This window comes from Tamandua tetradactyla, chromosome 1, assembly GCF_023851605.1.
Source record: "Tamandua tetradactyla isolate mTamTet1 chromosome 1, mTamTet1.pri, whole genome shotgun sequence".
NCBI classification, from domain to species: Eukaryota; Metazoa; Chordata; class Mammalia; order Pilosa; family Myrmecophagidae; genus Tamandua; species Tamandua tetradactyla.
Window position 1 is genome coordinate 77,710,645 of NC_135327.1, and position 26,834 is coordinate 77,737,478.

General features: G+C 40.3%; 1 protein-coding gene across 1 annotated transcript in view; it reads left to right on the top strand.

Moving 5' to 3' along the window:
• Positions 1-26,834, top strand: part of EGFR (epidermal growth factor receptor) — a 212,876-nt gene that overhangs the window by 166,278 nt on the left and 19,764 nt on the right. The window contains 6 exon segments of the mRNA XM_077119335.1: positions 1,080-1,237; positions 9,548-9,586; positions 11,702-11,843; positions 12,771-12,893; positions 13,612-13,710; positions 21,239-21,424. Coding sequence (XP_076975450.1) covers positions 1,080-1,237; positions 9,548-9,586; positions 11,702-11,843; positions 12,771-12,893; positions 13,612-13,710; positions 21,239-21,424 — 747 coding nt within the window.

The window sequence follows — 26,834 nt, forward strand, 5'->3', positions numbered from 1 at the left end:
AGTTTTTTTCTGGTAACGTACCTACAACCTAAAATTTCTCATTTAACCACTTTTAGATATGCAATTCAGTGGTGTTAATTGCATTCACAATGTTGTGCTGCCATCACCACCATCCATTCAATAATAATCTTTTAAAGAGTTATAAGTGAGAATTCAGGGCCCTCTTCTGTCAAGCACCCTAACATTGTTAATTCTCCACATTTATATAAGGAGCTTTATTTGGATTTGAGCCACTAAATGAACTGTTTTTCAAACATTTTCTCTAAATAGAGCAGAAGAAGAAGAGACTATGGTTTGAGGTATAGACTGACAACAGGGGCTGATTACAAAGTAAACCATTGGATTTTTTGGCTTACCTGTGGTTTGGTTATGTTTTCATCACTGAAATAAGATAACAGATGATATTGACTGAGGAATCTAGTTCCTTGGGCTTTGGGTGCACTCAGACACTGAGTGGTCAAAACTGAGACATTGGAAAACTCAGCCAGCTGGATAAGTTTTATTTCAGAACTCTTATGTAGTGTGGGGGATACAGCTGAAGCAGGCCCGACTCTTTCACTTCTCTAAGTTTTGCAAGGGCGTTCCAAGTTTACAGGCAGAACCAAATTTAGCATATTACACAGTTAATTATGTAACCACTACTACATTCCTTTCACCACCTTCTTGTCCCTGTAGAAATGTAGTTGTGTGTTTTCCTAACTTTTCCTCAGCACGTTGGACTTCCCTTGACCTTCAAATATACCAGAAAGTATCTTACCAAGGATATAAAGACCATATAGATTAATCAAGATTGTATTGCCAAAGAAAGGGCCACAGTGTATTAGATAAAATGCAAGCAACTGTATAGTATGATTTCTTTTATGTTTAGATATTACATGAATTTAAAATCAGGATTTTGCACTGAACTCTTAATAGTGGTGCTCTCTAGCAAATACAAACACAGACAAGCTTGTTGTTTTCTGCTCTCAGAATGTCCATATCTTCTGACTTTTTCCACAAAAAGCATGTATTTGAAATAAAAAGGTACCTTTTGAAATAGAAATAGGTGTACATAAATCTGTTTCTGCACCTTGATACAGGGCCCTGACAACTGCATCAAGTGCGCCCACTACATCGATGGCCCTCACTGCGTCAAGACCTGCCCAGCTGGAATCATGGGCGAAAATAACACCCTGGTCTGGAAGTACGCAGATGCAAATCACGTGTGCCACCTGTGCCATCCAAACTGTACCTACGGGTGAGTGCAGGTCCAGTGCCTAGAAAAGAAAATGCAAAAGTTCGAGATGTTTCCTAACTTGCAAATTCACAGATTGAAAATGGTCTCAAGTTCCCAGGCTATAAATTGCAGAGGCTTATATTTGAGTCAATTGCTTAAGGTGTTTTGTGCAGGGTAGCTGTCATGGCTTGTTGGTGGGCAGATGGTGGTGCTGGGGGCTGTTCCTTCTGCCTTTTGTGATGGTTGTCATGTCAGTGCTTGGTTCTGCAATGGCAACTTCACCAAGCCAGAAAAAGTAAGTCGTCACCAGTCCTACCAGCTGCTACCACTGCCTTCCTCCAAAGGTTTTTACGTATCTCCCCAAAATACCAGGATCTATATGGCAGTTGATTTTTTTCTTTCTTTTTTTTTTTTGGCAGTTGATTTTGTCTCTGTTGTACAAATAACAAAAGATAACATTTCCTATTTTTGTTGAAGACAGATTTTTTTTAGCTAGTTGATTTCTAAGCTGTTACTAAGTGAATCAAAATGACATTGACTCGTGTATCTGATTGTATGTATCTTATGTATTTGAATGATAACTGTGGCAGTCCACCTGTATTTTTCCTCAGTAGCTATATATGCTATTTCACATTTCCTTGTATCTTTCAAAATCCTCAATATTATTTGGAATGGTTACTTATTTGGATTCCTTTCTATCTAGCTGTGTGGCCTTGGGCAAGTATCTTAACCTCTCTCTGCCTCACTTCGTCTATAACCTGGGGTAATAATCATGGGGATATATGAAGGGCTTTAGTAGTCTTGGAACATGGTCAGCACTTAGTAAATGATAGGTATGACGGTGGTGATGATGGTGTTGGTGGAAGGTGGTGGTGGCTATGATTCTGGTGATGAGTATAATTAATAAGAGATGCAAAACCTTCCAGTTAGAAAGGCAATGATAGAACTGATGGAAGCGAGCCTAGTAACCTATAATAAAACATCGTTATTAGGGCTATGACAAAAATTCAAACTCATCATCAAATGTAACCACTCGCAAGCAATATCTAATTTGATTTAGGACCACAATGAAGTGTAGTCCTTGGGCTAAAGTTGGAGCTGTTGACGTTCATGGAAGGAAGAAATATTTTTATTGCTTTTCTGTGGAACAACTAGAGCACAGAGACGGGTGCTCCCTGGGCTTGGGACTGACTGATATCCTGTCCACCTCTGTCACCTCACTCTCCTGGGTTTCAGTCACCATGGGAGTAGATGGAAGGATGTTTCTTTCTATGACTCTACTCCAGAGGTTTCCATCTTCAGTGGTGATAAAGTACAAAGCCTCTGCTCTGATCAAGTGCAGTAAGAAGCTTCAGTTCTCTTTCCTCCCACAGAAGCTTGGAAAAACTGGGAAGCACTGGCAGAAACATCTTTCTCAGAGCTCCAGAGAACAGTTAAAAGACTACAACAGGGCAGATGCCAAATCAAGAAAGAGAATACTAAAAGGAAATAGGATATCCTGGTGCCTGCTGCTCCTTCTCCACTCCTCATCAACTCAGCGTGGAGCCAGCATGCAACTCCAGTGTAGATCCCTAGTCCTGCTTATGGAAGGAGCAGAGTAACCCTCCTGCATATATTGGGATCTTGTATGTCTGACGTAATCTGTCTGGGGCTGACCTCAGAGTATTACTATCCTAGAATTAGTCCTGCTTGTAAGAGACAGCTCACCAAGTTCTACAGAGCACTGTGGGAGAGGCTGCCTAGGGCAAGGAATTGCTGGCTGTAGGAATTGCAGGAACCGCAAGGAAACGGTTTTCCTAGAAAAGAGGGTGTATTCCTTTGCAAGCTGATGGAATGCGATATACCAGAACTGAAATGGCTTTTAAAAAGGGGAGTTTAATAAGTTTCAAGTTTACAGTTCTAAGCCTATAAAAATGCTCAAACCAAGGCATCCAGGATGAGTCAGGAACATCCCCTTCAGCTGGGAAGTCATGTGGCTGGCATCTGCTGGTCCCTTGCTCCTGGGTTCCATTACTTTCAGCCTCTGTTTCTGTGGGGGTTCCTCACTTTGCTTCTCCATGGTTGGCTTTCATCTCTTGGCTTCCCTTGACTCTCTCTTGGTCCTGGCTCGCATAACATCTCATGGCAATGTCTCCTGAGCTCGAAGCATCTCTAAACATCCATGCGTCTGTTTTCCAAGTATCAGCATCAGTGTCAACTCTGCTCTAACACATGTGCAGAAAGGACCAAGGAGGTCACTATGTTTTGGCCTAGAGCTATTCTCTAAACTCATGGCATAGATAAGCTCTGAAGAAGAGCACTCACACAGGTCCATCTGCAAAGACTGAGAAAGTTGTTTTCCTCCTTTTGGGGGCAGGGGCTTAAACAACAGGAGTTTATTGTCTCACAATTTGGGAGGCCAGAAGTCCAAAATCAAAGGTATCAGCAAAGCCATGCTTTCTCTGAATTACAGTGTTATGCTGGTGTCTTGCCAGTAATCCATTAACTCAATTTCTGCCCCCATCACATGACATCTCTCTTTCTGTCTGTCTCTTACTGTTTCCTGTGCTCAAATTTCCTCTGCTTATAAGGACTCCAATCATATTCAATTAAGGTCCACCCTGATTCAGTAAGGCCTCATCTTAATAGGATCTTTGAAGATCCTATCTACAAATGATTTCACATCCATAGCATATGTATTGTATGATTACTATGTGTCTGATATAACTATTGCTTATGTATTATCTCATTGAATCTCATTGAACATTTTTTATTGTGAAATATAACACATATACAAAAAAGCAATAACTTTCAAAGTACATTTAACAAGTAGTTATAGAATAGATTTCAGTGTTTGGTATCAGGTTTGTCCTTCTAGCTGCTCTAAGACACTGGAGACTAAAAGAAATATCAGTATAATGACTCAGCAGTCAGGCTCATTTGTTAAATCCTATCTTTTCTGTTACAATAACTCCTTCTCCTTTGATCCTTCCCTCAAGCTTTAGGGGTATTTGAGCTATACCCATTCTAACTTTATGTTGGAAAGGGCTGTCAAAAATATGGGATAAGGGGATGGAACTAGTTGATGCTCTTGGAAAGGCTGAACCCTCTGGATTTCAGGTCTTATCTGGCCTAAGAACCATCTGGAGTTGTAGGTTTCTGGAAAGTAATCTTAGTGCATGAAACTTTTGTAGAATATCAAATAGACCCCTGAGTTTCTTTAGGGTTAACAAAAATGGTTTTTATTAGGGTTTGGTAAACCCTTGTAATTAGCAATATCTAGCTGAAGCTTGCATCCAGAATTTGAACTCTCTTAGCCAGTGATACCTTACTTGGTAACATTTCTTTTCCCCTTTTTGGTCTTTTTTATTGTTGTTGTTAGCTCCTGGCATTCCAGAAAGTTCTGCCGTAACACTAGCTGAATCCAATCTTAAAAAGCAGAAACTCAAGTATCTAAATTACAGCAAAAACACATGAAAATATAAAAATGCCCAGGTTTCAACAAAACATTACAAACATCCAAAGAAACAGAAAGTGATGGTCAGGTAAAGGAGAAGATTAAGGCATTAGAAATTATCAATAAGGAGGATCAGACTTGGGATATTCCAGACAACAACTTCCTAAAAAATGGCCATAAATATGCTCAAAAAGCTAAAAGGAAACATGGACAAAAAAGCTAAAGGAAATCAGGTAAACAAAAGATGACCAAAAAAAGAATATCAATAGAGAGATAAAAATTATGAAAACGAGCCAAACAGAACTGAAGACCACATTAGGAGAAACCAAAAATGCCCTAGAGGAGTTCAACAGCAGATTGGAACTGGCAAAAGAAAGAATCAGTGAACTTGAAGATAAGGTAATTAAAATATCCAGTCTAAGGAACAAAAAGAAGAGAGAATGAAGAAAACTGAGTAGAGCATAAGGAACCTGTACAATAACATTAAACTTATCAATATACACATTATAGGAGACTCAGAAAGAGAAGAAAAAGAGATAGGGTAGAGAGAATGTTCAAGGAAATAATGGCTGAAAACTTCTTAAATGTAATGACAGACATGAATATACACATCTAAGATGCTCAATGACCTCCAAACAGAATATGCCCAAATGGACCCATGCTATGGCATATTGTAATGAATGAAACTGTCACATGCCAGCAATAAAGGGAGAATTCTGAAAATCATAAGAGAAGCAACTTGTCACATTCAAGGGAGGCTCAAAGATTAAGTGCTAATTTCTCATCAGAAGCCATAGAGGCAAGAGGACAGTGGGATAACCTATTTAAAGTGCTAAATGCAAAAAATTGCCACCCAAGAATTCTATATCTAGCAAAAGTATCTTTCAAAAACCACTGAATGGTTTGCTTGGGAAGGACTGCTTTGGAAGATTTCTATTATACATAAGTTTCCACAATTTTTTGGAAAGGGGAATGAAACTAAAGGGATGGTGACAAATGCAATACATTATACTGACAAGATCAAAGAATGAAGGGAAAAGGCCTAAAAGGACATTATTGGGACATAAGAAAAAAAGGGAAAAAGGGAAGATTTATATTAATGTAAATTTATTGAACTTGATAAATGCAATTAAGGTTTTTATATAAGTGAATATGCTTCTTCATAGGATATAAGGTGTTTAAGGAATATGATGTATACAATCTGCTCACAAATGTTTGGAAAATGATAGGCAGCTAAAAAGATAGACAGATAGACTGATGTGGAAAAGGTGGTAAAATGTTAAAATTGGTAGATCTGAATGTTTGGGTGTATAAAAATATGTTGACTTTTTTGTATGGAGTTTGTGTTATTTTTGCCACTGTCCTGTGGGTTTGAAATTATTCCAAAAATTCATTTTTCTTTTAAAAGTACATACACAGCTAACTTCAGTAAGTCTAGGCATTTCCTCAATGCTATGCAGATGGTTTACTCCTATCTGTAATCTTCATCTAATCCATAGGCTTTTTCCAAATGATCTGTTAATATATTGTTATATTCCCCTTTCCCTCTCAAAACAAACAAACAAAAACCAATAAATTAATTTGAGAAGGGAGGACATCTTTATAACATTCCATATTCCCATTCAGGATATGATATATTTCTCCATATATTGAAGTTATCTTTTCTACTGAATAGTTAAAATTTTGTATGCCCTGCCTAAGTATTTGGTATTTATTTTTGCTATTGTGAATTGGATCTTGGTTTTCTGTACAGCCTCTAATTTATTATTGCTAATAATTATTGGAGAGGAGAACGGACATATTTATCTTGTATCGATACAGTTTATGAAGCTTCCTTTGAGATTAAATAGTGTTTTAGTTCATGATCTTGAATTTTCCAGGAAGACAATCATATCATCTCCAATAATGATATTTCATCTCTTTTCCAAAAGTTTCAGATCTTATTACAAGGGCCTGAATTTCCAGAATAATATCAGACACAATGATAGTAGACATCAAAGTTTTACATCCAATATTGATGGGAATGGCTGTGATGTTTCTCCGTAAAGAACATTTGCTATAATTTGAGATACTTATTGTCCTTTTAAGGAAATAATCATCTATTCCTAGTTCTTAACTATTTTTTTAAACTCGGAATGGAGTTTGAATGATATCAAATACCTTTTTGCTAGCAGTTTGAAATTTTTTGTATTTTTTTATCTCTTTAAGTATCAGCATGCTGGTTATATTGACCAGCTTGCAAAATCTCCGTAGTCTAACCTATGATTTGCTAGTTTTTCATTTTATTTTTTTCATGAAGGATTTTAAAGCAGATTCTATATCCAGAATTATGTTAGCTACATAAAATGAAGACTATGTCTTTCCTCATTTTTCTTTGTTTTGGAAATCATTGTAGTTGTGTTTATGTGTATGTTTTTGTGAGCTTATGTCCTTGGGCTGATCAAAGGTCCAGGAAGTCTTTGGACAGTTCGAATCTTCCATAAATTCACCTCCATTTCAGAAACAGTTTGCAAAATAGAAGAAGAGGGAATTTACTCAAGATTTAAATTAGAAATGTGAATGGTCATTTGTTCCAATTTCTTACTTTTATTTTCCAGGTAATAAATCTTCATTGTCTGGCTTCAGTCTCCCATGACAATTATATTTCTCACTCTAATACTTATTAAGATTGTATTTTGTTAATTGTATAGGAGTTACTTGATAGAAATAGATTTCATTTTGTAAAAGTTGATGAGTATAAAAGAAAATAGGAAAACAGCTCTTATATTGGGTATTTATGATGTACATAACATTATCAAATACATTTTCTCAGTGAGTTCTCAGAGAGGGTGCATTACTTTCTCCATTTTTATAATTAAAGAAGGATTTATTTAAAGAGGTTCAGTAATCACCAAAACTCATGAAACGGTAGTGTCAGAACCCACATTATAACACAGCAACCTGCTTATTCCAACAATGATGGGTTCAGACTTGTAAAGCAAATCCATTTTAAAATTGGACCATATATTCCTAGTAAATGGTGAGGAGAAAGTTTCTTTAAGATTTTTATTATCCTGGTAAAGTAAATAATATGGAACTTTTCCTGTTTTATTTTAAGTAACATTTAGTTACTGTAATTACATATAATTATATAAACGTATGTATAATTATGTCAAATCTTCACAAAATAGAATATGTCAAGAGAATAACTTCTGAAAAATTTAAATGATAGTCTGATCTGGCCTCTTTTACTTCATATTCAACTTACTGTCCCAGTCATTTCTGCAGAATTATGCAAGCGCATCTTAATCTTTTGATATTCAAGTCATTCTCCCTTGTCTTCCTTATAACATCTGCCATGCGACTCTCTTTGTCTGGCACCTCTTCCAGTATAAGCTAGTCGGTATCTTCCTCTGAAATTCTTATTTGTCAATAGCTTCTTGGTACCTACTCCTGCAGTTTTCCAGTAGCACTGTCAGAGGCTGCATAAAATCATGTATCTTATCCACAAGTTGCAATTTCAATTTGCACCCATTTTGCAAAGTATTTGCACTGTATTACATTCAACAGTCAGAGAGAGAGAGGTTGCCAGACCCAGACATTACGGGAAAAAGGATTCATGAGGAGGGATATTTTCGGTTGGGTCTAATTTTATCAATTGTTCATTCATGTGTGAATGTTTATTTTTTTAATCTTCAACTACTTGGTTTTCCCAGGAGATGCTAGACTGTCAAATAACAAGGCTGCCCTGTCTTTTCCACCGCCTGAAGAAGCATGAGTGTCTGACGCACAGATGAAAGCTCAAACAAACCACAGGGGCAAGACTGCATTATCTAACCCCACAGTCTAACCCCAGAGAAAGAGGGGAGCTCAGACCCCAAACCTAGAAAAGTAAAGTGTGGAGACGAGGGTCCTTTTAATGAGATCCAGAGATAGAAAATGCTTATGATCAGATGAGAGTATCAAACAAGAATTCCCTTAATCCCATTCACAAATTTGAAATGTGTAGTTCACCTGTCCCCAAGCTATGTAATTTGAATTCTTTCCAGGATTCTAGAATATTTTGTTTTCTTATTTATGTTCGTATTGATAAATGTTGTTCTACTCCAAAGCCAGCTTACTCTACCTTAACCATCATCTTGTAATCATAGTACTGGTTGGTGGTATGAGCCGATAGAATGGCCACACAGCTGCTGCAGGAGGAAGATTTAAGATAAATGTTGCCTCTCCTCCCATAAAAATCCTTTGAAGCTATCAGTAGTCAATGAGCCAGTTCCTGCTCCTGGCTCTTTGTGTCTTTAATCACCATCATTTCCCTGCCACCGAGACTCACCCCTTCACTTATATTTTCTACCTCCTTTGCCCTTTCTGCCACTCCTTCAAGTGAGTTGCCAGCTCATATTGTGTTGCATATCCCTTTCCCTACTTCAGTTTCATTGGCAACACCTTAAGTCATCAGCACTTGTCCCATCTCCCTCATACTAATTAGTATCCTCCTAATGATTGTCTTGGTGATCAATATGGCCCCAGAAGAAGTTTATATTCTTGGCTCCCTGCCCTCCCCTCTCCACATTGAAATTCTAGAGCCAGCTGTGAGACAACCGTACCTATCTCAAAGTAATACATTAAGATATTTTTAATAATGAAAGCCACAAACTTTGTTTTGTTCAATGCCAGAACAATCCTGGCCCAGAGTAGACACTCAAAAAAGTATGCTGTATGAATGAACAAATAATTGAATGCATAACAAATAAATTATTCATCACTACCCCAACATTGAGATGTACTGTGATTTTAATGATTTGAGAGTAATTTAAGATACATTGACTTATGATTTAATAGAAACCTTCTAAGGGAAAAAAAGCACTGAGGAAGGAGAATGAGCACAATATGTATTTTTCTTTCAATTCCTACAGCTGTTCTGGGCCAGGTCTTGAAGGCTGTCCAACAGAGGGGTAAGTGGATCAACTTTGTGTCTAATGGACCCTATTACAAATTACCAAAAATGTCATAGGCAAAGGCAAGCTTTCATGTATTTCTGACTGTCCTCTAACACTGTCAAGTTCTTACTTCTCTGGACCAGCAGGAGCCCAGCCTAGGATCTGTAGCAGGGACTAACCCACTGGTTCTACTCTTCTCCTGGCACTACTTTTTTGGGTCTTCTACAGCTGAAAGAAAGCAGGATATGAGGTCCTTGACTTGCCCCATATAGAGTTAGTGCTTAATGTCCAATACCTTCTCTTTCTCCGTAGACTGACTTCTTAGGTTCCACCAGTTTTGCTGGATCCTTTTCTTCTAGCTTCTCTTCTTTTTATTTTTTATTTTGTTCACTCACTCAAATGGCCATATCACAAACTTGTGTTTGAATGGGTTTTCTAATTCCTTCTCCTTACATTGCCCAGCAAAGTCCATTGGCTTCCTTTATCATTTCAATTCTGATCAATTGGCAGTCGTTCCTTGAAGAGCTACATAGAGAGAGGTAAAATCCTGGCTTTCTGTTGAGACTCATCAGGAAAGAGTGCTGTTATCATTTAACAATTTAGTGCTGATGCAGGAAACTACACAAGACATCTATTGGCCATTCCGACATTCTTAAATATGACCCAGACACCTCTGCCATTTCTGGCAGTGTCTACAAAATCTTTTCCCTCAACAGCCCTTTCTCAATTTCAGCACACTCTCGTGCCCCAAAATTAACCATGAAAACTAGTCTCTCCTGCTATCAATTGAAATATTAAAAAGAAATAAGGCATTTTCTCAGCAATATTTAGACATCTCCTTTCACCCTAGCCTCTTCACTGAGTTTAGAAGGGCACCAAGCAAATGTTTTCATATATTCATACTACAATCAGTATTTTAGTAATGAGCTTTTCTATCACACACACACACCCTTGACAACAGTCAATGAGCATTCTTTGCTATATTTGTCCTTTTGGATTCTTCGTTCTTACCTAGCACTCATTTTCCTATTCTTACAACTTACTAGGGCTCCCAATGGAGGAAATATTCTGCAACAAATTTCGCCTTTTATCTTCCAACCTTCAAAGTAGTAAATGTTCATTAATTCAAACTGCTTTCATTGGGGATAATGTTGGAGATGACTTTTGCCCTCCCTAAGAAGAAAGTGTTGTAAACTATCATTTTCATGAAGTACATTATGACCCACCGAGACAAATTTGTAAGGATGTTGGCACATTTTATGATATGCAAATGTTGTTTCTAATTAATCTTTGATATTTATTAACATCCTAAGAAAATGTGAATCAGTTTGCTAGCAGCTCATCTTTGTTATTCATTACCATTTTTACTAGAAAATAGGAGTCAGTTTGCCAGCATCAACTGTCTATGTGATGAATAATTAAAAATAATGACTGTAAGGATGTTGCAAACTTGTCATCTACTAATTCAGATGGTCCTTTCCCCAGTGAGTTTGAGAACCTGAGTTTTAAGTTTTTGCTGTTCTTAAAAGTAAATGTGACCTCTGTAGGAGGAAGGCTATGTGATGGTATCACCAATCTATGTCAGTGATGCTTGTTATTTCTAAATTCTATTGCTTCACAACCGCCTCCAAGCACTTTCACACAGCCTTGTTTCCAACCATTATTGAAAGGGCCACTATACTCAGCCTGGCCTGTAGACAGTACAGGTCTCATGTATATACAGTATAGTTCTTGAAATGGAGGGAGATGCTCTTGGGATGAACAAAATACAGATGTATATAAAAAGTATCATTGAAGTCTGAGTTACTTTTTGAATTATGTCATCTCTTAAGCAGGAAATTTTAAAACTGATTACCATTATATGGAGAAATCCAGATGATGCTCAGTTTTTAATGTGCAGAAAATTAGAAGGAGAGCAGGTAGTCATGCTCAAGAATGCTAAGAACCACTGTCCTAGAAATTCTTAGTCTGCTTTCTCTTTTCCCTTTAGAAGCTGCACAGTATCACACTTAATGGGATAATTTTAGATGATGTCAATGTGTCAAAAACACGAATGAAATATATACAAATCCAATGCAATGAAATCAGTCAGCCATCCTCACCCTCCCTTGTCTCTCCATTTCATTCCAGGCCTAAGATCCCATCCATTGCTACTGGAATTGTGGGCGGTCTCTTCTTGTTGGTGATGGTGGCCCTTGGGATTGGCCTCTGTATGCGAAGGCGCCATATTGTCCGGAAGCGCACACTGCGCAGACTGCTGCAGGAAAGAGAGGTGAGTGAACAGGAAGCCCTGGTCACTTCCTTGGGTGGGACAGTTGCCTTCAAGAACTTGCCGTAATCTAACATGGGAACAAAAGGCTATCTTTAGGAAGCCTTGCCATTTGAAATTTTGTATTTTAAATATGTAATCATGTTATTATTATGCATTCTTTGTTTTGACGAAAAGCTAGACAGGATCTTTGCATGTTCTATTATAAGTGATTGGTTATATTTGGGTATGTCTATCCAATGAAATGCAGATGTTTCTCAGGTAGGTCATAGCAAATGGTTACAAAGCTATGTGGAGTTAAGCGTGTTTGACTATAGTACCTATGCTTAAGGGAAAAGCTGTGAATTGATGTTTGCTGACCTCCCGTGAAGGCATTGTGGTTGAGCTTCTTTGAAAATTGCCATTGTCTACACAAATGACCATTCTCCTTCCAGCCGCCTGTTTGTGACTGGCTTTGTCCTTGGCTCTAGGATTCACATGAACAGTTTGTTAACTTGCATCTCCATATCTATGTTTGAAAGTCACGGTCCCTGGAAGGAGAGACCCACAGCTACTCATAATCATAGCAGTGCTTTTGCTTTATGGGGCCCAACAGTCCACCAAAATGACCACCATATAAACCTTTTCCTCACCAAAATCTTTTTGTTCCAGCCATTTGGCATGGAAACAGGAATAGAAATTGCATTTGTTGAAATGTAGGTGTTCATAGAGACTGTGTTTCTACCATGTCCCATAAGACTTTATAAAAAGTCCTTTAGAAAAAGTGCCCATTTTCCTTTTGAAGGAATCTGATGAGTTCTCTGTGCTAAGCCATGAACATATACTTTTGGTCTCCAGCTGTTTAGCTCTGAACCTATCTTAGATCCACAATCCACCTCCTTTATCATCATTGAGAGAACATCAACACATCTTCTCCTTCATGTTTCACAGCTTGTTGAGCCTCTTACACCCAGTGGAGAAGCTCCCAACCAAGCTCTCTTGAGGATCTTAAAGGAAACAGAATTTAAAAAAATCAAAGTACTTGGCTCAGGAGCATTTGGCACTGTGTATAAGGTAAGGTCACTGGAGACACTCCAGCCAGAGGCTTCAGGGGACTCAGACTCCCCGTACCTTTCACATGATGTGTGGGTAAATCAGATAAGTCCTGGGTATGTTTATTTGTCACCATCAAGTACTCCCTATATCACCGAGGGTTTGGAAAGTTCCAAATTTTTTCCCAAGTTGTTGAAAGGAAATCCTTTGTAATCACGGTGACATATAAGTGAACCCACATGACCAAACCACAAATCAAAACCATTTCTATGAAAGGTGACATTGCTTGTTTAGAGGGGAGTGTGTCATAGCCTAGTAAAAATAACACATGAAGACTGAAGGAAGCTTCCCTATGGCTTCCTTAGCATTGGATAAAGCCCAGGTCAGAAAAAAATTTCTCATAAATTTTTTTTAATCCTTGTTTGTATAAGGTCTTATTTATAATCAGGTAAGTCTAGATCTAGCATCTTAAAATTCTGGACCAAATGACCCAAAATCATTTTATAACTCACACAAGCTTAGGGTTTTTGTATAAGTAACTACTCTGACTGCTGTCGCTTGAAAGCAATATAGCTGCTTTTCCAGGTGCCACATTCCTTTTCCAGGCCTTGGAATGCAGATGTGGCTTCAATATGCCACTAACAAATATGTCCCTAACAAACTCCATCTGGCTCACAAGTCAGCATACTGCAAGGAATGGAGATTGCCAGCTAATATTCTCTCTCTCTGTCTGTAACAGGGTCTCTGGATCCCAGAAGGAGAGAAAGTTAAAATTCCTGTGGCTATCAAGGAATTACGGGAAGCAACATCTCCAAAAGCCAACAAGGAGATTCTTGACGTGAGTTTCTGCCTTATTCTTTAGCTATCCAGGGACCCCAGATATCTAAAGACACCTTTTCTGAGAAAGACCTGTCAGCATGTTGCTCCACTTTAAACCTTTTTTCATTGCCCCATTCTAAATGTTCATACTTCATGTCTTTTTTCCTTCTAGATATAGTTGTATAATTCACTCCCAGTCTTTCTCTTACAGAGAAACCTCAACTCTTCTATTATCTTCCCAACAGATGCAAACTTACTATTGCTGGGCACCTATCTGGGGCTGTCTTTGTTCTAGATGTTTTTCACACTTTACCTCAGTGAATACTCATGACAAATCCACAGAATAGGTATGCTCAGGAGTATAGAGAAACTTGCTTAGGTTGACACATCTGGAGTAAAATTCCAACCCATTGTTATTGCTGTCTCTGAAATTCATGTTCATTTTGTTCCACCAAGTTATCTTACCAATTAAACTAGACAGACTTTGAAATGGCTTTTTCACAGGTACCGAGGATGTATGATATATGATGTCCACTCTATAAAGTATTCCCACCTTCTTTATGTTCTCTCAAAATTATTTTAATGTCATTCTCCTGTGTCTGTCTATGGATAGTTACTTTATGGATGAAGTCTTTGGAATGTTCCATAAAACTATTGTTACATTTCAATCCTATTGAACTTTTTCTACTTTCTCTGGACCCTCATTGGCCTCTAAAAAAAAGGGGGCCATCCTGGAATTTGGCAGAACATGCTCAAGAAGACCCAATGGGCAAATCCTCAGGGTCAAACCATTTTTAACAACATTGGGCTGAACTTGCAATGGCTTGATGGAGAGTTTTGCTCTTGTCCTGAGCCAGACCCAGTGATGAAGAGCCAGAGGAGGCTCAGCCAGTGGGTTCAGGAAACAGAATCAAAGAAAATGAAAAATGGCTGATTTTATGCTTCAAAATTTAGTTAAACTTATAGCCAAGAAGTCAAAAGCCAGTTGGTAATATTCCATCCCCTCCCATATCTAACCCATAGAATGAAAATCTAATAAGCAAGTAAAATACAGGCCTTTATGTGTTCAAACACAATGAAAATCTCAATGGAAAAACCTTCTGCACCTCATAAATTTTCTCTTCTTTATATTATAGTGGGGAAAATATCCCACTCTGGTGCATTTCTAAATGAGAGATAGTATATTAATACCATGCAATAGAAAATCTAACATGATGATATGCTTATCATGGGCGATTCTTTTTCAGTTTAATGGTTTACAAATTAATGTCAAGTCCTGTTAACATCATGTCAACTCCTATTAACATAACCACAAAGAAATAAAAGTTGGACAAGCCATTTGTGAAAGCTTTTCACTTATAATCTCTAGCTACCTCACTTACATTGCCAAAAAAAAATCTCTGCAGAATTGGCTTGCTTATTTCAATTTTTTATCCTTTCAAGACATTCAAATAACTTTCACAAAATAATGTTAAAGGTGAATTTAAACAATCTTTATAATGCAGAGTCAGGAGGATTTTGAAGTACTTTGAGACAATAGTTATGCTTTGGAAAAGAAGTTTTTACTAACAAAGGCCCCCAGGTCCTTTTAATTGAAGGAAATTTGCTTTTGTGGGGATAAGGGTGGGGTAGAAGAAAGATGCTTAGAATTGAAATGCCCCTAACAGCCGTGGGTCGTCTGTTTTGTTTCTACTTCTTGCTGTCTTCTGGACTTCTTTCTTACTCCTACTATTTTAACCTCTTTTCCTGCCTTGATCCTTTCTTTTAATCCTCTTTTGCCTTCTCCTCTAACAAATGTTATGGCTACTACAGTCAGCAGACGATAAAGAAGGCTCTCTCATTTGCTTTTCCTAAATTTAGTTCAGTCTGCCCGGCACGAACAAATAGTCATGCCAGCACAGGGTGACATGCCCGTGATGGAGAGCCCCCTGAAGGAAAGGGGGATAAGCTGAAGGAGGTGGTTCCTGCTAAAGGAAGCAAAACCCAGCGATTCCAAGGCCAATTTCAACAGCAAGCTAAATAGCAAGTTAACCCTGAAATAGGATAGCCAAGGGGGCCAAGTCTGTTCTTTGAAATACTCACACGCACTTGTAAATCGTTCCAACAACCCGATTCGTTCATCCCCCTACAGAAACCAGCCACTTGTGTTCAGCACAACAAACCAGAGCTCCCGTTGGACATTGCTATTAGAGGCTTAGTTAACTGGGAGCTTCAATAATTTAGGGGCCACCTAGTCTTCATTCTTAGGAAGAGAAAGACACTGCTCCTTAAGAAATTTCAAATCTAGGGAAATCCTTTTCCCCAATCCAGAAAATAAAAAAAGTTTAGAGATGAGGCAGCCCAGCATGAAAGCAGGAACCCAATAAAATCCTTTCGGCAATTGAGACAAAATAATAGACTTTTAAGGTCACCAGAGCCTCAGCAACGACTCTTCCTTGACTCAGACAATAGCCATCCGTGTCTGTGAGCTGAGCTCTGTCTCAGTCCCCGCCTGGTTGGGCCGGGCTAATTCACAAGATTGTTGTTGAATGCCAAGCATGCTTAGCGTAGGTCACAGTGTACCTTTAAGATTTCCAAGATAAACCACTACGAACAAAGCACGCTTGAATTTCTGTGTACTCTGAACGGGACACATGACCAAACACCGTTCCCATTGTGCCCTGGGGGGCAGGGAGGAAGTGATGGCCTAATTTCTGCTGGTCTGTCAGATTTTAATGGGCGTTGGGGGACCTGGCAGGGCTCCTGGCTCTGGGTGGCCCCACACCCACGCCCCAAACTCTGTTCTCCAAATCCCCTGAGTTCCAGGTCAGCCCCTTACTGGCTCCACAACAGATGCGGGCTCAAACTACTCAGCTTTGCAGATTTCTCTCTCCTCTGAAATGAATACAATATGTATCCAAATCTCAACCAGCTCTTGAGAAAATAGGAACGGCCAGAGGTTTCCTTTGGTGTTATGATTGTACAGCTTCCCAGACTCTGGGAAGAGACGTGATTTGTGCTTTCCTGGCAATCCCATAGCCTATTAATTTTTGCATAGACTTTCCAGTTAAAATTTTGGGAAGCTGATGGAAAGAGAAGGCACAGCACATTTACGTATGTGCCATGTGTGCATATGTGCGATGAAATCCAACGCTTGCTACTCATCTGATAATCGGAGCATTCACAAGGATGTCACACGTCTTCTGGCCATACTTTGGGCCCAATGAGGAGGGGTGTCAGAGTGGGGTTGGCAGAGGGATCTGTGAAAGGAGTGCAGATCTGAGGGTGAGGAGACCCAGATGTGGTCCCAGTTCTTACCCTGAAAAGTGGTGTGGCCTCAGGGCATTCACTCCCCTCAACCTCAGTTTCCTCTTCAGACATGGTGGCATCAGACTAAATGTACTTGCAGGCCTGTTCCAGTTCTGACTTGTTATAAATAAACCCTTTTCTGAAATGAAGGGATGTTTCAATGTCTCCTGAGAACATAAGTATTAAATATCTGCTCTGTTCTTTAATGCTGTGATATTATGTTTACAGTAGAAAAATAAATGAAATGCAAACACTACCTGAAAGGAGAGGGCCTAAACACTTGGGGAAACATACAAATCGGTATTCTGCAACAGATACTTAAAGCTGCGGTGTTTTGTTTCGTTTTGTTTTGTTTAAAATAGTTTTATTGAGATATTGTCACCCACCATACAGTCCATACAAAATGCACAATCCGTGGCTCACAATATCATCACGTAGTTGAGTATTCATCACCTGATCATTTTGAGAACATTTGCATCACTCCAGAAAAAGAAATAAAAAGACAAAAGAAAATCCCTACATCCCATCCCCCTTACCCTTCCTTCTCATTGACCATTAGTATTGCAACCTAAGCCATGGTGTGTTTTGGTTTTTACTATTGTTGTTACTGTGGAAATGGCAGGGTCTTTAATTTGCTTTGAATCTCTGGCTTCGTATCCTTTCAGTGTAGATCAACCCTGAAATCCTGGAGGCAATCGTGCCTAGATCTGTGTTAGTCACTGTTAGGATGATAGGAGAAGGAAAGGTCCAGGCCCCACTCTCAAAGAGTTTCCCACACTAGCTAAGATAATACAAATGGGATTGAGGGGGTGGAATTGAAGCAACATGATAAGCAAGTGTTTGTCAGTATGACACGGTCCCCTGCCTGTTCACCAGGAGTGTTTGGGGAACTGATCCTACAGTCCTTTTCCTCAAAGAGCTGGGTGAGGGAAAGACATTTTTTTCAGTCACACAAATACTGTAAATGCAGATAATGATGAATGTTCCACCGCAGTTGTCCTTCAGCCCCTCAGAGTATGAGAATCCCCTGGAGGGCTTGTTAAAACACAGATTGCTGGACCCCACCCCTTACCCACAAGGGTCAGTAGGGCTCAAGGTGAGGGGCTGGGATTTTTTGCAGTTCTACTGATTTTCCAAGCATTACTGATGCCGCTCCTCTAAAGGGAAAATGTTGAAGCCTAGAAGGTTTAATGTAGATTGGGGAACCAGGGGAGGCCCCTCCACCCACAGGCCCACCTGGTCCTGTGAAGACCAGAGGGAGGATTGAGAACAGAGGACACGAGAACCAGAGGCAGGCTATGGAGGCAGGACCACAGAGACTCAGAGCTTCCCAGCAGCAGAAAGGGCCAGCAGATGGACTTAAGCAAGGAAAGCTCTGCGAGCTTGTCTGTAATAAAATATATATGCACGTACACACACAAAGAACACACATTGGGGTATAATTAATTAGAGCATTTGGTTTCTCAGTTATTCCGAGTACTGTACTAAGACACTACCTTCATTGTCTCAACTTTCGTCAGATATGCATCGATCACAACCACCACCTTCTAACATGCAGCCTTATCTTTTCACCTCTCACTTAATTCATCTAAATGGAGGTGATGATTACACCTCCTTCCAGTGCCATTGTGGCGATTAATCATCAGTGCATGCAAAGCCCTTGGAGGTCCCTTTGTGCAGTGCCTGACATGGCAAATGCTCGATTTTGTTAGCTGTTATTATTAAGTGCTTAGTGCTCTCGCAGGATACACAAATTTACGAGCATGATTTCTCATTCAGACTGATAGGTGGTTGGGAAAGAAATTACCTGCGCAAATCACTGCAATTTAGGGTAGCAAGTGATGGATTCCATGGGAGTCCTATAAACGTTGATACTGTATCTGGTTCGATGTATACAGTATGGGGGCAAGAGAGGACCCTGCTGGAGTGAACAGACTTGAAAGCCAAACTTAGATATGAGGAGGTTTTGTGTGACTTTTGAGTTTTGTGCATAGAGGGGTGATGTGATCCACTCAATGTAATTAAGAAATTGAATGTGGTGCCAATAAGTGCATTGAGCTGAGAGTTGCTAGTCTGGAGACAAAATGATGGAAAATTGCAGAGGTAATGAGGGCCACAGCAGAAAGAAAGAGTTTATTAGTCAATATTCTCCAGAGAAACAGGACCAGTGGAATATATATAAGCATTAAAGGATTTATTATAGGAATTCACTCACACAACCAAGGGGGTTGGCAAGTCCGAATTCTGTAGGGCAGGCCACAAGTTGGAAACTCCAGTGAAGGTGATGCATTCCCCAGAAGCTGGTTGGCTGAAATACAAATAGAAATTCTTCTTCCTGACTGTGGAAGTCATCAGTTCTTGCTTTAAGACCTTCAGCTGATTGGATGAGGAGATTCCCTCATTGCTGAAGGCAATTGTAGATGCAATCAGCCATACATGCAATCAACTGACTAATAATGTAAATCAGTCTACAGAAAACCCTCACAGTGCAATGCTTGCTTAAGCAAACAACTGGACACCATAACCTAGCCAAGTTGACACTGGAATTAACCACCACAAACAGCTATGAGGGATGTCACGCTACACCTATGGCCTATGAGAGCAAAGAATGTGGAGCCAGAACTTGGGAATAAAATAGCAAGGCCCTCCCTGATGTAAATCTGGGTGATTTTTTTTTTTTTAATCTGGGTGATTTTTTTTATCCACTCAGTAAGTTATTTTGGCATCACATAGTTATGGAAAGATAATTTTATGTACAGAGCCTACTAGTAACTGAAGAACAATCAGTATTGTGCTCAGTTTTTGCCCAGTTCATCCAATGTTCTGTTCAGTGTTCTGAGCTGTTCCAGCGCATTTCCAAGCAAACACCCCACTCTGATGCATTAAGCTGGCCCGGTCTATGCCTACTTCTACCCAGAGAGACTAACTTGCCCAATCCACACTCAAAACACAGGAATGCTAAGATGTAAACAGGAGCCTTAATATCTCTTTCTCTCTCTCTCTCTCTCTCTCTCTTTCTCTCTCTCTCTCTCTCTCTCTCTCTCTCTCTCTCTCTCTCTATCTGTCTCTCTCTCTCTCTCTCTCTCTCTCTCTCTCTCTCTCTATCTGTCTCTCTCTCTCTCTCTCTCTCTCTCTCTCTCTCTCCTCCCATATGGTCCTTTCACATCTGAATAAAAGGTTACCATCATTAGTATTTTAAAGGGAAAGAAGAATTTATGGGTGGAAGTTGAGGATTCTCTAATTCTCAGTCAGATAGAAGAGAAAGTTCCATTGTGTGAGTGATTATAAATAAATTCAGCTTCCTCTGTCCAAGAATAGCAGAAGGGTTAAAATAAAGTCTATATTCATGGATCTGTGTTAAACAAAGGATCCTGCCTTGGCAGCCAGCCTGGAGTAGTGAGGAGGCTGCATTATGCAGATTTGCATGGTTTTCCCATCATCAGAATGAGGCAGGGGGGCCACACAGACATCCTCTCTTTAGAAATGAATCCTGGGCAGCCATGGGAGCCTGCAGTATGGGAGATTTAAAGTATTTAAAAATCTGTGCTCTCAGTCAGTTTCAGAGCCAGTCCCCAAAAGGGGACCCAGCCACCCCAGACAGCTTCTTCAGTTACCCTCTGCAGGGTCACAGCACTGCTCTGGGCAGGGTCCCTATCCCACATGTCCTGACCATTGACCATGGTGCAGTCACGACCAAGTATTGCTCTACAGAGAAATGAAGTTTTCCTTGCTGGCTGCCTCCTGACTTGGGTGACCTGACCGGCCCTGGAGCTCTCTGTCCATTATACCTCCAGTGTATCCATAGTGAGCGTTCCTGATTGAGTGGGAAAATAGATGCCCAGAGTATCCAGTTACCCAAACATGGATTGTCTGCATGCCCTGGAGCCATTTTAAACTGCAGCATCTTTGCCCTTGAGACTGGGGTCTACATAACAACTTCGAAACATCAGGGTAACTCCATTCCCATTTTCATCCGGTGGTGCACCAACAGTAAGGCCTGCGTCTCTCTGTGGATTGGAATCCCCAGATGCTCCAAGGAGTGTGCTGTCTTCCATAAAGTGTCTTGTCATGTCATCACCCTTCATAAATGTCTATTGCACTGTGTGTTCCATGAGCTAACTTGCCCTCCACAAGTATATATTTTGAAACTCGAAATCATGTATGCACTTTTTTTACCTAGAAAGAGATCTTCTTGCCTCTCCCTTTAGCCAACTACTGAGGAGCCTTTCTCATGCCATTCTCTCCTCCTCCCCACACAGGAAGCCTATGTTATGGCCAGTGTGGACAATCCCCATGTGTGCCGTCTGCTGGGCATCTGCCTGACCTCCACGGTCCAGCTCATCACACAGCTCATGCCATTCGGTTGCCTCCTGGACTACATCCGTGAGCACAAGGACAACATTGGGTCCCAGTACCTACTCAACTGGTGTGTGCAGATAGCAAAGGTAAATTGCCAGGATACCTGCTCATGGCAGTGCCCTCAGTGTAGGCAGCTGGCTTGGAAAAGAAGGGGAGATATTTCAGCTGTGCAGGAAGTACAGCTGCCTTAGCCCGTCGCTCCCTGTCCCCCACTTTGGGACATAATGCACATTGTCAGGTAGAGGACTCAAAGGAAAGCAGAACTGGGAAAAGAAGGAAAAGGAAAGATGAGTGAAAAATCCAGTTAGGTTCTCCATCCTGGATTGACAAAGAGTTTGCCAAACGTGTGTGTGTGTGTGTGTGTGTGTGTGTGTGTGTGTGTGTGTGTGTGTGTGTTTACAAAAAGTATTTACTTTTCCTCATTTTGGATTATGTTGAATTGACTGTCTTTTGCACCTGGCTCACCTTCGTGTTGAAAATCTAATTATTCAGGGACATTGGAATGATTATCTATTTATTGAGTACTCAATATAGTTTACTGCTAGTGTTCTTATTTTTACTGAGTTCTTTCTTATTGAATACTACAGTAGTTTGTAATAGAGGCAGAGATGTGGTTTTCATCCAGTAAAGGGCTTGATAACAGAATACTTAAGGAGGCCTGAATGGGGATTCAAGTGATGACCTGGCCAGGTGGACAGGGCAGGTATAGGTACAAGGTCTGGGTGTGCAGGTTAAAGCAGGAGTGACACATGTGAGCAGATGCTTGTGCCATTTATATGGGGCTCTTTAAATGTCCCCTTGTCAAAAGGGTTGATCTAAAACCAGGGAGGGGCTGAGTTGCAGAGAGTGGCTAGGTAGCCCCACCTGTGTGCTGAGGACAGGTAAAGAGCCACAAACCAGGTATTTAACCACTCCAGACTGCCTCAAGGGAATAGTACTTTCATTTCAAATCTTTCTTATCTCAGTTCCAGCACCACATCAGTTACTTGCAGCCCGTCTTGCTAAATTCTATTTCTTTTCTGACAATGGCTGGTGGAACTTAAAGAATTTGTAGATAAGCCCACTCAGAAGGCACATCACTGCCCTTCATCCCCCTCAAACAATGGGGCAGCAGGTACCAATGGCTGTGAAGGCAGGGACTGAATCAGCCATGAGGACATGTCCAGTTCTACATTCCTCACGTCAGCCATGGTCAATGGCACCAATCAGTCCCACTGAATTACTCCTGAGGATGCTTTGAACTTGCCTCACCCAACTTCAAGCAGATTCAGAAGGTGATTTATAGAACAAACAAAAACATACTGGGCATTGTTCTACCAGCACCCACTCTTGGTTCCTGTTGCCCCAAGACAGGCTCTTGCTAGAACAGGTCGGCCCATCACTGAGGTTCTGGGGCCCAGGTTTGTCAAGCGGGAGGTAGGTCATGGCCCAGGACAACAGCACATCCTGTTTCATTCCATGCTGTCTGGTGTCAATCTCTCAACAACAACTGCTGAGGGCACCCTAGAAAAAAGCCTGTGTGCACCTTGGATGCTGTGGTTTCATGAAAATGCTTATTATTTCTGTGCATGACTGGTTTGGAAGGAGAGGGTCAGCTCAAATTGTTTTACCAAATGTAGAATTATCCCTGCAGATCTACTTATATCCTGGCTTCTGAACCAACCTCAGCTTTCTTCTGTGATTATCCAAGGCACAAAATACATGGTATTGCCTCCCTCCCCAGGCAATCTCTATCACACTCCTTTTATTTATCTTCTTTTTTTTTTTTTTTAGCATGTATTGCTTGATGGGCATATCTGATTTATTTTACATGCTCACTTAAGTTCTTCCCCCAACTGCACTGGCTACAATGTGAGCTCAATCCGGGCGGGGCCCTGTCTGCATCTCCCAGTCCTGGGCAGGGAGACCAGAATTCTGCACACCTAGGGCCAGTTCTGCCTGCCTGACTCATAATATCCATTTCACCAGAGGGTATCCAAATATTCAGCATCTCTTCTCTAATTATCTCAAATGAATGCCTAGCTCCAAAAAAGTGACGCTACAAGATGGAGAGAAGCCCCTATCATTAGTATGAAGTGTTTACACAATTGCTTCACCTCAAGGGCCATACCGTCTCACTGGGGGGTTGCCCAGTACAGAACTAAGTTTATGGTTCCAGTCGACTGGGGATTCAAGTCTTGATCCTGGTATTTATGAGCTGTATGACCATAGACAAGTTTCTTCCTCTTTTTGCATCTGGCCTCTTTGGGATGGATGCTGCCATTGGTCTTTCTGGGTAGTAAGGATGAGATAAGTTAGCCTCCATGAGGCACCTGCAACAGATTCTAACACACATCAGATGCTCACTCAATGTGCATTCCCTTCCTCCATTCCTCTTCCCATTTTAGCTATACTAGGTTGGAATAAAGACTAAAATCTAACCTGAAATAGCTGTTGTCTTAATCTAGTCCCCTATCAACTTTTATTTCTTAGAGCAGCATCTCCTATTCCAGAGTCTTCTATTATTCGTGTTACCGCTAGGAAAAGGTTTCTCCGCAGTCTTACTTTCAAATCTGCTTGGCCTCTACTGTCTACATGAATGGAAGTTCATTTAACTCCTAGAATTAGCCTTTTATAGGCACAATGAAAAATACATTTTAAAAACTTTAATAAAACTGTGTCTACCTTAGTGAACACTTCATTTTCACAGTGGCCCCCATTCAGAGATGAGCTATTGGATTTCCTGAGGTTGAAGTTCCAGGATCCGAAAATTTTCCAGGATCATTTTCTATATGATATTACTCAAAATTTCAACTTGTTATTTAAAGCCACAGTTGCACCTGTGGTACTTTGATTTTATTTTGATTTGATTTTCCACATTATGAACAGTTAACTCGCTGGATGATAGATTTGCTCTTTAATTCACAAGAGAAACCTTATTCCACTGTATTCAAATGGCCATAATTGATGGACTGTTTGTCTCTGGAGGGAAAGAAAAATAATGGTTTCCCCAATTAAGAGAGTTATCTGCTCTTGGGTTAGTGACTATTTATCTGAGCATTAAACAGTTTTCTTTTTTGAAAGCTTGAAGTGAAACTACCCAGAAACACTTAGTAGTTGGCCAGAAACTAAACTCCTGGCATTTTCAAAGTGAGAATTATTGACTTATAAATGTCCTATTTTGATTCACAAAGGCATGGACTCTCTTGGGAAGTTTTAACAATATAGATGGGACAGCTGGCCTCTGTTGTGCAAGTTTATTATCTTGACTCAACTGCTAAACGTATAAATAAAATTATACCAGCTAAGGCAAAAGGAGAAACTGAAAAAAATTGCTAGGAAGAAATTGGGGTGGGATTGGTAGAACATGAAGAAAGAGACATGCCCCCTTGCCATATATGATAGAAATGGATTTTGCTCCCCACATTGAGCTCATGGCCAGTGAAGAAACCATCCCTCACCAACCAGAAGGAATGAACAGAATTTCATAAACTCCTGACGCATGAGATAATGGGAGTTTCTTACTCGCTGGGAGTAAGCTAGTTGTTTTCTGACTAACAAACCAGCTGGTAAATAAAAAAATGTATGACAAAAGATCTCATGATCAACTTCGTTTGGAAAACATTCCCTCCCCTACCCCATGTTCCTCCTTAGAGCAACACAATGCGCCTGATAGTAGGGTCTACACTCACTAAAGATGCTTAGACTTCAGTCTACCATTTCTCAAACTTTTTGCACGAGAGCTTTTTTGTTGCCTAACACAGATTAAGATCTCATAGAACTGAATTCTCTGACAGTGATTGGGTTCTATAGTTCAACAAATGATGTATCGTTTGATCCTCAAGGCTGGCCCTGGTGAAATATGCAAACAGCTAGCAGCTGGGAGAGGCAGGGCTCTCAGGAGGAAATCGCTTTGTGGGCATCATTCTCCTTCCTTACTGTATAAGCACCAAACTGCACTCAACCTATGAGATGGATTTTAATAAGGATAAAAGTCAAAAAAATCATTTAGTTCAAAGGACCCATTTTGCAAGCCCATGGGATACTCAGTGTGGTCCAAGTTCATTTGAAAAGTCTTGGGTACCCCAGTTGAACATGCATTTATAAGAACTATCAGTATATTTGCAAGCCGCTATTATAAGAACTATCAGTGTATTTGTGAGCCTCTAAAGGAAATGGAATGGAGATGGGCAGAATCACTTGTGGGTTGTCATGTCCAGATGTGGGGAATGAAGGTGATCACTCTGATAGAGCCAGAACATTCTAGAACAGTTGGGGTAAGTTCTAGGTGCCACATCATGATTTTACTCTACCAAAACCCTCCATTTTCGACTTTCTGCCTTTTCCATGTTCACTATGTCAGTGCTGCCTCAATGGTAGTTTATAAAATAAAATCCGAATGGGCCCTGTTTCAGCCTCTTACTCTGAACTCCTCCCAAGAGTTGTAGGATCCCACAGCCCTTGGGAAAACAAGCTCTCTAAAGGTCGAATCCAGCCACCCCACACGTCCTCTCTTTTTCCATAGGTGTTGTGCCAGAAAAATCTTCAGTATCCATGTGAAACCTAAACCCGTGCTCTGTTTTATGTTTAGATTCTAGGTTGGCTCTTCAAATTCCCCTTTACCCTCAATATCTCAAAATCCATCCTAGCTGTTCTGTGGTAATTAACAAAAAGAAATACATTAAATTAAATTAAAATAAGGATCTTGGAGAAGAATCAGGAAATGAGGTTCCCATGAGGCCACACTGAGGCTTTGCCTTGTGTTGCTTCCTGTGGCGTCTTTGTTTAGAGACTGTGAGTTCACAAGTCATATTATAACTCTTATCTTTGGTGACTGCTTAAAATATAATTCTTCAGGGCACTGAGATGGCTGTTCAAACTGCCTCAAGATAGTGTGGGATGGAGACCTAGGAAGAGTTTAATCTAAATTCAGATGGGTCTAATCTCTTTGTCCCAAAATTATCTCTGATTTAAGAGCCTCTGGCTGATTAACTGTGTCCTGGAAAATATGTAAACTGCTCTTTCCTCCCCTTTCCCAAGGCTTCTTTGAAGACTGATATTGTCCTGAGAAAACATCACCATTTATTAAAGTTGCTCAGTCCTTTAAAAAGTTGGCTCAGAGGAGGGGGGTGGGGTAGCTGAATTGGGGTGGAGCTCAATTAGATTTATTAAGTTTACACAGTGAAATGAACTTGGTGGCACAGGGCCAAGGTACTGGAATTTTTTTTTTTTTTTACTTCAACCAAATTTCACTTGGGGCCCCACAAGGGAAGTAACAAACATGATCCAGATGGGGTCCCGGGGGTCAGAGGGTTTGAAACAGCCTTTGTCAGCTCTGGACTCGCTGATTTATCTCCCAAGGAAGTAGAGGAATGGGTGCCAGGATGGTCAACACCAAAATCCCACCCTGTAAATCCCATCTGTGTTTACAATGCGTAGTACATAGTACTCAAAATTATCACCTGCTGTTATTATTCATTCATTCACTCATTTGTTCCTTCACTCATTCATTCGGCA